The sequence below is a fragment of the Globicephala melas genome, chromosome Y (genome assembly GCF_963455315.2).
Source record: "Globicephala melas chromosome Y, mGloMel1.2, whole genome shotgun sequence".
Classification (NCBI taxonomy): Eukaryota; Metazoa; Chordata; class Mammalia; order Artiodactyla; family Delphinidae; genus Globicephala; species Globicephala melas.
In genome coordinates, this window is record NC_083336.1 from 5,950,806 (window position 1) to 5,963,214 (window position 12,409).

A 12,409-nucleotide genomic window follows, 5' to 3' on the forward strand; every position below is an offset into this window, starting at 1 on the left:
GACAGAGACCAGGGATTTTGCTAAAACCCTACAATGCAGAGGTCTGCACCCCACAAACAAGACTTGTCTGGCCCCAACAGAGCCAGGGTGGAGAAGCCATCATGTGGATGAAATCCTAATGTTTGAATCTTTGAAAGAAAGACCATGACAATCTCTAGGATAATGAAGCTATTTTAGTATTATTTAAAATAAGAACCACCTTTAAACCGTATGAAGTGGGGAGTAGGGGAGACGCACGCCTTCCTGAGAAGAGTCTTCTCAGGGGCAAAGGCAGCAAGGGTGGGAGGGCAGGAGGGAGTGCAGGCCTGGACATCAGCGGTGCTTCTTCGGGGCGGGCTCTGCAGGTAGGAGAGGTGGCTCTGGGGCTTGGCAGCTCCTGGCTGGAGTGGAGGGAGCTGGCCTGGCGGTCCGTGCCAGTGACTCAGGCAGGGGTAGGGCAGGGGTCAGCTGGGTAAAAGAAATGTGGGTTTGAGTGTCAGGAGGAGGTGGCCTTGGCTCTCAGGACTCAAGGGGGACGTCAGGCTGCAGGAGGCACAGGCCCGGGAGCGGTAATCCGCTCCCATCTCCGCAGTGAGGCTCTGTGACTGTGCCCTGGGCCGGTGGTGGGGGTGGGGTTGGGGGTGGGGGTGGGGATGAGGGTGGGGGGGTGGGGGGGTGGGGGTGTGGCGGTGGGGGTGTGTGGGACGGGCCTCACAGCAGGGTGGGCGTCAGGCAGGGCTGCTGTCAGGCCGGGGGCTCAGTGTCCTCTTCACGGAGGCGGTTGCACCGGGAGCAGATGCTTCTTCTCAGAGGCCTCGGCCTGGGCACAAAGGCAGGGACCACTCCATTCCTCAACACGGGTCGGAAGGCCGACAGCCTGGGCTCGGGGCTCTCAGACCTCAGAGGCCCGTCGAGCCGCCTTTGTCCTTGCTCGCGTCGGCTGAGGGCCCTCAGCGCGGTCTCCTTGGCACAGGGTTCCGGGGACTCCTGGCTGGGCGGACACGTGGACAAGCTGCTTAGGCTTTCAACGGGGGCGGTACGGACGCCCACCAGGCTCTGCGTGTGGCAGGAGAGGCGGGCGTTCCACCGGGACCTCATCGTGAAACCGTTGCCACGGCCGGAAAACCCCAGCCTCGAGAAGGTGCGGAGGGGCGGCCCTCTGGGAAGGCGCCTCCAGGCCTGGAGCACCAAGGACCCGCGGACCGGGTAGTACTTCCAGCTGCGCAGGATGGCGGGGAGCGGCCTGCTGCGGAACCAGAGCCCGCGATCCCGGCGGTGGCGGCGGCGGCGGTGGCACAGGATTTGGCACCCGGCCCGGCCCATCGGGAGGCAGGTGCCGCGGGCGGGCCCGGTCCATGGGAACCGTGGGGACCGGCGCTTCCGGGCGTGGGCTGGCTGCGTGGCCTTGGCCGTGCCCGGGTACCTGCTCAGGTAGCTGCCCATGCTCGCGGGTCAGTGGGGTCGGACCTTCGACGGGCTTTGGCTTCTGGGCGGCCCCGAAGTCTGTAGACGTCAAGCTTATGACGCTGAGGCGACCGTTGGCATCGGGGTGGGGGATGGTTCGCGGGGCGTTGGAACCTCTGGGCACGACGTTCTGCGCGGGTCAGGCCAGCGCCCCGTGGACTCAGGGCCTCTCGGAGTCACTCGGGGCCTCGTGGACTCACTCGGGGCCTCGCTCGGGGCCTCGCGGGGCGCCCCTGTATTCTGAGCATAGGGGATCCTTCAGCTCCCACTGCTGGCCCAGGCGCTTGGCTCTGGGTGGCGGGGGAGCCCTCCACTTTTTGCCCTTGACATTTAAAGGGAGGAAATATCATAATTTGTACCAGGTCCTGAAAATTACAGAAAATTGACTGAGGGGCACTCTCTTTCATTATTGTAAAAATGAACAAAATGCACTTGAATGAATGCTCCTTTAAGGAAAAAGAGGGAATTTACTTGTATTTTTACAGAGGCTGTGTGTTTCTTCTAGAATGGTTGCTAATGTCAGTTTTTGCAATTTTGCTTGTAAGGATATGGTGAAAGCCGTTCAGGATTTATGTTTTAGCTCTGACAACGTTGGTTTGTTTTGGGTTCTTCTCTTATTTTTCTACGTTCATACATTTCATACATTCATATATAGACTGTCTAACTGAACACTATTGCCATTTCTTTCTTGTCACTTCTACTGGTGATCCAGGTATACAGACTAGAGTGAGGCCCATTTCCAACTTATAGTTGGGAGCAGGTACCCGCAAAAACAGTGTCCAAAGCCTGCTGGTAAATGTTACAGCACTTCAGTCTGGAGGTCTGTTGTTGGGCCAACCCCTGTTACTGGAGTAGGAGAGGGGTGGAAACAGTGGCCAACAGAGGAAGCAAGTCCTCGATCAACAGATTTGTCTGGTTCTGAGAGGTGGAAGGCTGAATGAAGAGGACACTGAGAAGATCCTGATGAGGAAACACAAAAGCATTTTGTGTCAGAGAGAGAGGCCAAGAGTTGAAGAAACAGGGATGCTGTCAGCTAACAGGTGATGAAGAATGAGATACCTAATGCCCTCTACTGAGCCATTCCCTTTGTTTCTTTTTTGGTAGATTCCTTGTTTTAGGAATGATCCCCAAGTCTATGATTTTGAAATAAAGGAAATTTCCTATATTATTTTCTTCTTAGTAGGACATTTCTTCACCTCTTAAGATGGTAATAACACCAGAGTGGAATGTCTAATGCAATTTGGTATTATTCACTCATAATGTACTTTTTTTCTTCTCATCATCTGCAGAATTTCCCACGTCCTACTTTGCAGTGTAACCCAGTGGGTGTCACATTCTGGTTTGTGGTTACCAGTCCTTCAAGGAATCACACCCTTCCTGCTGTTGAGGTACAGCCAGCCATAAGGTAATCACCGCTAAATATGCCTTCCACTTGTGAATCAAGTTATTGATTAATTCAGCTGTTTTCATAGATTTTGAAGACTTCTCTCTCTGGTTCCAAGTGATTTATTTATTAAGATGCCAAAGGTTTCATTTTGTTATCTTGGAATAGAGATTAGTATAGATCAGTGGTTCTCATCCAGGGGCAGTTTTGCCTCCAGGAAACATTAGGCAATGTCTGGAGACGTTGTTGTACAGTGCTGGTGACGGAGTAGGCAGAAGTTAGGGACGCCAGTTAACATCCTCCTGTGCTCAGGATAGCACTTCACAACAAAGAACTATTCAACCCCAAATATCCATTGTGCTGTGGCTGAGAAGCCCTGGTTTATACATTAGCTAAGAAGGTTTAGTACTGTCTTCTTTTGGCGAGAACACCTTATACGGCACTATTGTGTGATGGTTCATCATGTGCCTTCTCGAGCCCAAATGCTTATGTGTTTTTTGGGTTTTTTTTTAGGGGAGTATAGTTGCTTTACAATGTTGTGTTAGTTTCTGCTGTACAGCAAAGTGAAAGTCTTTACCTTTAAAAGATAATTTTTTGAAAAAAAGGTAAAAACATGACTTTCATACAAATTAAAAATGAATGCTATCAAAGATTTTATTATCTTATTAGTTAATGAGGGAACTAGTAAGATGTTAAAACCAGTTTAAAGGAGACTTCAAGGCAGCATGCAAATGCAGGAATTGAAGAATGGTCATGTTTATTTATTAAAAGATACACCAGTCTATCCATTGACGGTGCTCCACCAGACACAATTCACCTTGATTTTCTGTGGACAAGAATCATTTACATTGTATCAGTTTTCTCCAGCTTACACATATGCAAAATAACTCAAAAACAATAAAAGGTGGAAACTGTCCAGAAAGGTAGATTTGCAGGACTCTCAGTCATATTTTTTGCCCTTTTGAAGTTTTACCCATTTTTTCCTGACAGTTCCCCATCTCCTCTCCTTGGGATTATAACAAACTTTCAGAAGTGAAATGTATTCTTTTCTGCCCAGAAGCAGAGGAAGCAGTTTGTTTTTATTTCAATTAATATGCACTTTATGTGTGTCAAAACGTCATATCCCACACATGATTGGTGTTGGGCAAAGGTGTATTGGAAGAATGAGTTCACAAATTAAACTATTTCCTGAAAAAGAATGAAACAAAGTTCACTCTTCTTACAAAGGATTTATTTACAAGTTACTGAAATGCATATTTTTTCTCGTTACCAAAGAGAAATATCTAGTGAAAGAACTCATCTGCTCTTTGTAAAATATCAGTGTTTAAGATAATGAGTGTATAATCAAATGCCAAATGTTTTTGTGTGAATAATCATCTGTTTCCCTTGCTGAAGCAAAGGCATTGAGGCTCTATACCCATGGGGAATGATTTAACAAGGGTTTCTTTGTTTTGTTTTTTTAATAAATAAATAAATTTATTTTGGCTGCATTGGGTCTTCGTTGCTGTGCGCAGGCTTTCTCTAGTTGCGGCGAGCGGGGGCTGCTCTTCGTTGCGGTGCGCGGGCTTCTCATTGCGGTGGCTTCTCTTGTTGGGGAGCACGGGCTGTAGGCGCACAGGCTTCAGTAGTTGTGGCTCGCGGGCTGTAGAGCGCAGGCTCAGTAGCTGTGGCACACGGACTTAGTTGCTCCGCGACATGTGGGATCTTCCCAGACCAGGGCTTGAACCCGTGTCCCCTGCATTGGCAGGCAGATTCTTAACCACTGCGCCACCAGGGAAGCCCTAACAAGGTTTGAGCTAAATTGTTTCTGTGCTTTTGCCAGTAAGAATACTGCTAAGAGCCACTACTTAGGGAGTAAGAATTAGGAATATTGTATTTCATGAGAAAAGGGATTTTTATTCAAGGCCTGTGATGAGGGAGGGCTACAAGGAAAATGAAGGCACTGTGGTTAAAGCAGGCTTCAGTTAATGTGAGGAGGAGGAGTGAGTGTTTACGGTGAAGGTCGAAAATCTAGATGAATATGTTCACAACACAATGTCTGTTTCAAAGGCCCTAGTAGGAAGGGCTATTGAGGGGGTGAGAATGGCCAATAGAATGGGAATTTATGTCCGGGAATGGATAGGGCTCATCAGGATTGTATGAAAATAAAGGAAACAGTACCAAGAGGGAAGGATAGAGTGAAAAGAAAGGAGATGGTACCTAGAAGGCAGGTAGTAGGAATTTCAAGGCTGAAGAGCCTATGTGGTTGGGCAAAATAATGCTAGTTCCGCCTAATGCTTGCATAATATTTTCTGGTTCACAAGGCATGTTCTGATGCATCTGTGGCATTTAGTATCAGCACCAATCATTTGTGAGCTGTTATTATTATCCCTGCTTTATAAATGAGGAAATTGAGGCTCAGGGAGATTAACTGATTTGCTCAGGTCACCTAGAAAAATAAAGAGTGACAACTTGAACGCAGGCATGCCGCCAGCACATGCAGTGATTTTTTTTTTTTTTTCCTCCCGGTCTGCTAGAGTATCCACACCTATGGAATTAGGTGAGGGGATGACAGACCAGTTCTAAGATGTCTGCTTTTGATCTGTTTTGAGGGCCTGGCCTTATTCAAGGCCAATCTTGGCTAGAAGATATCCATGGTGATTGACGTCTCTTGGGGATTTCAGTGGTAGGTGGCGATATAGTTTGTACTAAACTAGAACCTCTTATCAGCCTGAGTGCTAACCAACCAGGTAGACAGAATGAGAATGCAGAGCAACTTTTCACTTTACTCTGTTATACCTTGGTAGTGGGGTTCGTTATTTTGTGGGAAGGTTTGTGTTACTGTGTTAGCAAAATAAGGTTACGAAAAAAGAAGACATTCCGTAGTTTGATTAAAATTGCATGGAAATTATCCCCTGCTGCAGATTCCCTGGCTGGGATTCTCCTTCCCATTTATGAATAATCAGGCCTCCCCATAGGATTTCATTTGCTAAAGGATACCCCGGTGCTGGTCTGCAGAGATTCTCCAGCTTTTACTCTCAGGTTCAGGATCAGTAGTCACCAGCCACATGTGACTCTCAAGCACTTGAAATGTAGTTAGTCCAAGATTAGATATGCTCTAAGTGTAAAGTACACACCAAATTTCAACGACTTAGCACAAAATAAAATGTGAACCAACTTAAAATTGATATTACATGTTGAAATTATATTTTCTTGGATATAGTGGGCAAAATATATATATATATTTTTAAGTATTTATTTATTTGGCTGTACTGGGTCTTAGTTGCGGCACAGGGGAGCTTTAGTTGCAGCATGTGGGATCTTTAGTTGCGGCATGTGGGATCCAGTGCCCTGACCAGGGATCGAACCTGGGTCCCCTACATTGGAAGCTCAGAGTCGTAACCACTGGACCACCGGGAAGTCCCAAAATATATGTTATTAAAATTAATTTTCCCTGTTACTATTTACTTTTTTTTTTAAACGCAGCTCCTAGAAAATGTGACATCACACGTAAGGTTCACATTATATTCTGGTTTCAGTGCTGCTCTAGAGGTTGTTGAAGTCAGCTTGCCTAGTGTGAATTCAGTAAAGGCCACACAGTATGTCCAAGAAATCTCCTCATCTAATTTGCAAATTCCAGTTAGAAATATAGTTTCAGTCAAATAAGTTTTTGCTACCAACCCCTCCCTAACTGCCACCAACCCCTCCCCCTCCCAAGTGCCACTACCACCAAAAATACAGATTTTCCCTGGGAAAAGTAATGCATTTACCTTCATATTTTTCTAGACTTTTGGACTCCTAACGCACCATTTACTTTAGTCATATGGAACTACTTGCAGCTGATGCAACAAATCATACTACATACCATGTCTCCAATTCCTATGCTTGCTGCACACTTTGGTCTAAAGAACTCCTACTTGTCCCTCAAAGCACAGCTCAAAAGTTGCCTTCTTAGGAAAGCAGCTCTGACATTTTACTATTGTGTACTTACCCCTCTGCTGTGCTCCCACTGTGCCCATATTTACCCCTTGCACTGTGATTGCACTGTGATTGTGGAGGGACTGATGGGCCACTCTTCTAGACTGTAAGCTTCTTGGGTATTTTTATTTCATTTTGTATCTCCAGTACCTAGCACAGGATCTGGTACTTAGTAAGTTTCCAGCAAATGTTTGTTGAATTGAATGAAAAAAAAAAAAGATCAAATTGATGGATTTGCAGCTGCTCCTGGCTTCGTGTTCTCTTTTCTCCTGCTGGTTTTGTTTTTTCTTCTCATATTTATCACCCACTTTTTGCATATTATTTTATCTTTTCAGGCTGTTGGTATTTTTGTAAGGCACCTTAAATAGAGTTCTGTCACTTTAATCTAGATGCTGCCTCTCAGGAAATAAAACATGGTGGGCAGAACTCAAAGCTCAAGACTTCCAGTTACTTCTAGGACATTATCAACAGTGGAGGGCAGTAGTACATAGAGAAGCATCTTTCTGGCAACAAGCACTGCCACTTATAGACAGAAAACCACAGCATGATGGTCCTCATCACACTGTCTGTTCAACCTGAAGTCTCCTGCTAGGGGGATGCTCTGTTTATAGAGATAGTTATAATCATGGATAGTTATAATCATGGGGAGATAGGGTTATACCTTCTGTTTCTAATGTTTCTTCTGTCTTGTTTCATTTGTTTTTAATCATCATTGTATTTTAGAATGATTAGGAACCGGATCAACAATGCCTTCTTTTTGAATGACCAGACTCTGGAATTTTTAAGAATTCCTTCCACTCTTGCACCACCTACTGGCCCATCTGTGCCCGTCTGGATTATTATATTTGGTGTGATGTTTTGCATCATCATAGTGGCAAGCATGCTATTGATTTTGTCAGGAATCTGGCAACATAGAAGGTAAGATATTTAAAGGGAGTGATTTAAAGAACATTTTCTTGTTTACTCATGACTTGGAAAAACAAGGAGAGGATTTTCCCCTAGCTGAAGAAAATGTGTTATATCTGAAATTGAAAAAATTGTTGATTTTTCAAAATATCACTTATGTTTTTGGAGACTTTTTGGAGTCTGTGTCCCTAGGTTAACTATGAGTCCTTCCAAAACTATCTTTCTTTCTATTCTATACCATGTGAATGTTTTATATCTAGAATTGGTTTTAATATCTGGGTTATGATTTTGTAAGCTGGATATACAGAGCTAAGCAGACTTTTTGGGTAGGCAGAGTTAATCTTTGCTAGTCATCCACCTCCAACGACTAGTAGTTCCGTAGTCCTTTTCATGCCTCCTCACCTTGGCCTGCCTCTTCCAGTACCTGCAGCTGCCATCTTGTTCTACACACTTTTGCAGTGTTTTATATTCCCTCCCTTTGATGGATGCTCTCCCTCTAGTGCCTATGATTTTATATAGACCCGTGTTCTTCACAGTGGCCTTTGAATCAACTTCCTGCATCAAAATTGCCTGGAACACTTGTTTAAAATATAGGTTCCTTTGCCCTACCACAGACCCACTAAAGTCGATTCTCTGAAGGAGATGCATTCTTTTAATTGAAGTTTGTTGATGTACAATTGAAGAAAATATGTTTTAATGAATATCTAGGCTATTCTAATTCACCTAGTTTCACAGCTTCCAATTTAAGTACTTACATTTAGATTCCCACTCCTGGAGTTCATTTAGCTGGATTCTGGGGCACATGCAAACTTTGATGTCTATAAATTATTGGTATTAGAGAGTTTCAGACCAGTGGGAGAGTTATTTAGGTAGATAGGAGACAAGATTTCTTAGCACAATGAAAGGAGAAAATAATTTTGTTTACAAGCACCTCTGATCCAGAGGGGCAGTGGAGAGAGTCCTCAACTCTTCTGTAGACACTCTGATGTGCCTAAACCTTCCCTTCTGATACCAAGGAAGAGGAATTTTGGTAAGTGGGAATCACAGGCACACACATCGGTTTTCAAAAGTGTTGGTGCCCACACGGGACATGCAGGTTGTGTTTGGCCAAGCGTGTGTTTGACGAAATGTTTTTCCTGAGACTTTCTACTTTCCATATGGTTCACCCTGGTTATTAACAGAAGGTAATCATTTTAATTTGGGGCTTTATAATTTTTTTCACAAATGGTAAGTGAAATGCTATGGAATAAATGTGATTTACGTGTAGTGCCCAAATTAAGCTCAAAGATTAAGATCAAGTTGTACTTGCTTGATTTTCTTGCTCTTGGCATGACACATAATGCTGAGAGGCTTGGTATAAATTATTAATCTGTTTTATTTTGTTTTTCAGAATATTAAGAAATATTCTCTTGCAGTACTTGAATAACTATGTTTAATAGTTTTAAGTTTTATTTTAATCCTGAAATGCTATGATTCTGTGGTTTCCAACAATTGTAACCTTCGTGAATTTACACCATCTCCTTCGTTCCCAATTTCCTCGCTAGTACACTATGGTGAAGGAGGTAGAAGAATGGGCTCTGGAGATAGACTGCTTGGATTCCAAGTATTTATTGCCTAGACTCTGCTCTTGTATGTAATCCATGAACTGTGTGGATATCAGGAAATACAGGCAATGAGTCAGGGAAACCCAGCTCAAGAAGATAAGGTTGTGGTGCTAGAGTCAAGTTGGTTAAATTTTTCTTTACTGTCTGTGCATAGATAACTTTGCTCAAGTGACAGTGAGGTATGTTAGAAAGAATTAATTTGCTGAGATCAAAAGTGTTAATAGAGTTCTTGAAGTAGTGCCTGGCACTACTGCTGTTAGCTGTTACTGTTATTTTATTATCCTGCCAGTTGCTGTTCTTTCAGCTCGTTCGTTAGTCTGGGATCAGCTATCTCTTCCTTCTGAGCAGATTCTGCAGTAGTATAATAACTGAGTGTGTAGCATCATAATCTGTTGCCCGGGAGAAGGGAGGCTGTTGTCACAACCTTGCCTTCACAAATTTAGTTCATGTTCAAACCAGGAAACAGATGGACAATTCTCCTGTGTCAACCTGGAGAGCATCAATAACTAGCAAATAGACTCAGGACAGTTATGACAATCTTCTGAAGAGAAATTGATTTGTTGGGTTTTCCATTTGATACGGAAAAAATTTGGTGGGTTTTTCTTGGGCAAAGTATTGCTTCAAAGGTGGGGAGAGGGTGCAGTTCGAAGTGGGGAGAGCCCTGATCATTGTGATGAAAGCGTTTTCTAATTGTGGAAAAAAATGGGAGTTGCCCCTGAAAGTCTTTAGTGGTGAGGAAGACAAAGATTTGTTCAAGAATCCAATTCATACATTAGATAATAATGAACATAGTTTGTGTAGTATAAAATCTTAAACCTAGAAGACTAGGAGGGACCACAGGGTCATCTGAATCACCATTCTGCTTCTGCAGAGAAGAGTGCCAGTGTCCTCTAAGACATGTGCATCTTTATACTTACTACTGAAGAAATTTCTCAAGTAAAGCTTTAACTATTCTGCTAGCTGTGTCAATAACAGCATTCCACTGACTGTTCAGAACTGCTGGGTGGAAAGTATGCAGTCACTGGTGGCCCAAACTAGGTGAACTCAAATACTAGTTATACCCTTTAGCTGAGTGACCTTGGTTGCGTCATGTAGTTTCTGTGGGTCTGTTTCTCCATCTGTTATGGGGAGATAATGTCTCACAGGACTTCCATGAGGATTGGGTGAGAAAATGTGTATAAAGTGCCTAGGTTATAGTATGTACTAAATAAACGGTAATTATTATTATGCAAGATGAGCTTAACCCATTTCTGTGATTAAGGGATGCTGGAAAAAGATCTCTTTTCCATCCAGATATTGCCACCATACTGCAGAAAATTTTCCAGTTCAGTGGCTTATTGATTGAGATTTTATTAGTTAACGAACACCTATTTTAAAAGGCAAGTGATCTTATTAGGCCTGCTGTTTACTATAATAGTGATGGACTGACTAATCAGCTCTCTAAAAAAAGAAAAAGATACCCTGATTTGTAGCATTTGCTGACTTCCTATCCAGTCTGAAGTTTCTGAATGTTTGAGTCACCTCCAGCAAGCCTGTACCAGCCAGTTTCAACTCGCCATTACAACTGCCGCCTCTTCGTGAAATAATTCGAGGAGGTTGCTTCTCTATTACCATCTAGTTGAGAACAGCAGTTAGAAGAATTGAGAGATTTGTTGAAGGCAAAAAGTTGGAAAAGTGATTTTTTTTTTCTTTTGGGGAACAGCTAGGGAGTTGGGTATGTGGGAAGACAACCAAGATTAACTGCATATACTTGACAGTGATGTCTGTACTAGATCTGTGTCTAGCCCCAGCCTGGAAGTGGATATTTTAGCTCTCTGGTCAGCTTTATAGTAATGGTGATGATGGTGATGATGTGATGTGTGTTTTAGTTGAAAGAGCACTGGATCAGTACTCCTAGTTCGGGGTTCCAGTCTCATGCCCTGGCATTTTTTAGCTGAATGGCCTTGATCCAGTCAAGGTCATATATGGAAAATGAGGATAATATTTTCTTAAATAGTTACGATGATGGGAAGACAAAATTGGAGAATACACACAAGTGCTTCATACACTGGGGAGTGCTGTATCAATGTAAAGAAACATCATCATCAAAAAGCAGTTACAAAGTGCTAATTCTATGTAACCTGGCACGTTGTGCTATAACAGAAAGAGTCACAGAGAGCACAATTTCAGACTTGTATGTATATAGTAGAATTGATTCATGACTCCTGCATATAAATAGACTGTGATAATGTTATTTTCTTAGGAAGGAATCTTAAACAATGATCTGTATCCATCTCTCCAGAAGCCAAGGCCCAGAGAGGTAAAAATATCTTATTCCTTTATTGACCATCCATTATGTGATAGGAGCTCTAGAATGTATTATGGAAGAGACATACATAGATAACATGGGTGGTCCTTGCCTATAAGGTGATGATAATCTTGTAGTTGTAACAAAGCCAGGTCAAGGACTCAGGACACTGAACCCTAGCTAGTGCTAGCAGTTGAGCAGAGTCACTAGTAAATTCACTTGGTTTATTTCTGTTTATATTTCTCTTCGCCTAAGGTCAATAGTAAAGGGAAGCGCATTTGGATTTCTATGATTTTTTTCACACGAGGGGTTGCGGCTCAGCCTATATTTTCATATACTGAAACTTCACATTCTTACAGTCTCAATTAAGTGAATAAATTGTCTTGAAAATAGAAATGTAAATGAAATCATAAATGTTAGAGCCAATAATCGTTTTACTTTGCTGTTCTTAAATGTACACACTCAAAAGGAATCAAATATGTGTTTTGAGCGAAGCCTGGGGAGATGAAATAGAGTTCTAGGTCTACTCCTTTCACCAGTTTCATCCCATTCTGAAAGACAAGTTGCTCTACATATTTGAGTCTCAGCTCCTGCATTTGAGAAACAGGGATAATAATAAAAACTACATAGTACTGCAGTAGGAATTAGGTGAGATGATGTGTACAAAGCACTTAGTCTGCCGTGTAATAGATACTAATTCTTATTGTTTTTGCCATCACATCACCAGTCTCACTGTGCTGCAACGCCCACTAAAATCATTCCAGCAGTGCTGTTATTTCCCCAGGACTCATCCATACTGATTATGACCACAGTCCCAGTTCCCCAATA

At 43.2% G+C, this 12,409-nt stretch overlaps 1 protein-coding gene across 1 annotated transcript in view; it reads left to right on the top strand.

Moving 5' to 3' along the window:
* The window catches only part of LOC115849737 (ubiquitin-like modifier-activating enzyme 1), a 120,431-nt gene that overhangs the window by 21,985 nt on the left and 86,037 nt on the right, over nt 1-12,409 (top strand). Inside the window, 2 exon segments of the mRNA XM_060293115.1 lie at nt 2,733-2,848; nt 7,508-7,702. Of these exon segments, the coding sequence (XP_060149098.1) occupies nt 7,509-7,702 (194 nt within the window). The 5' untranslated portion in view covers nt 2,733-2,848; nt 7,508.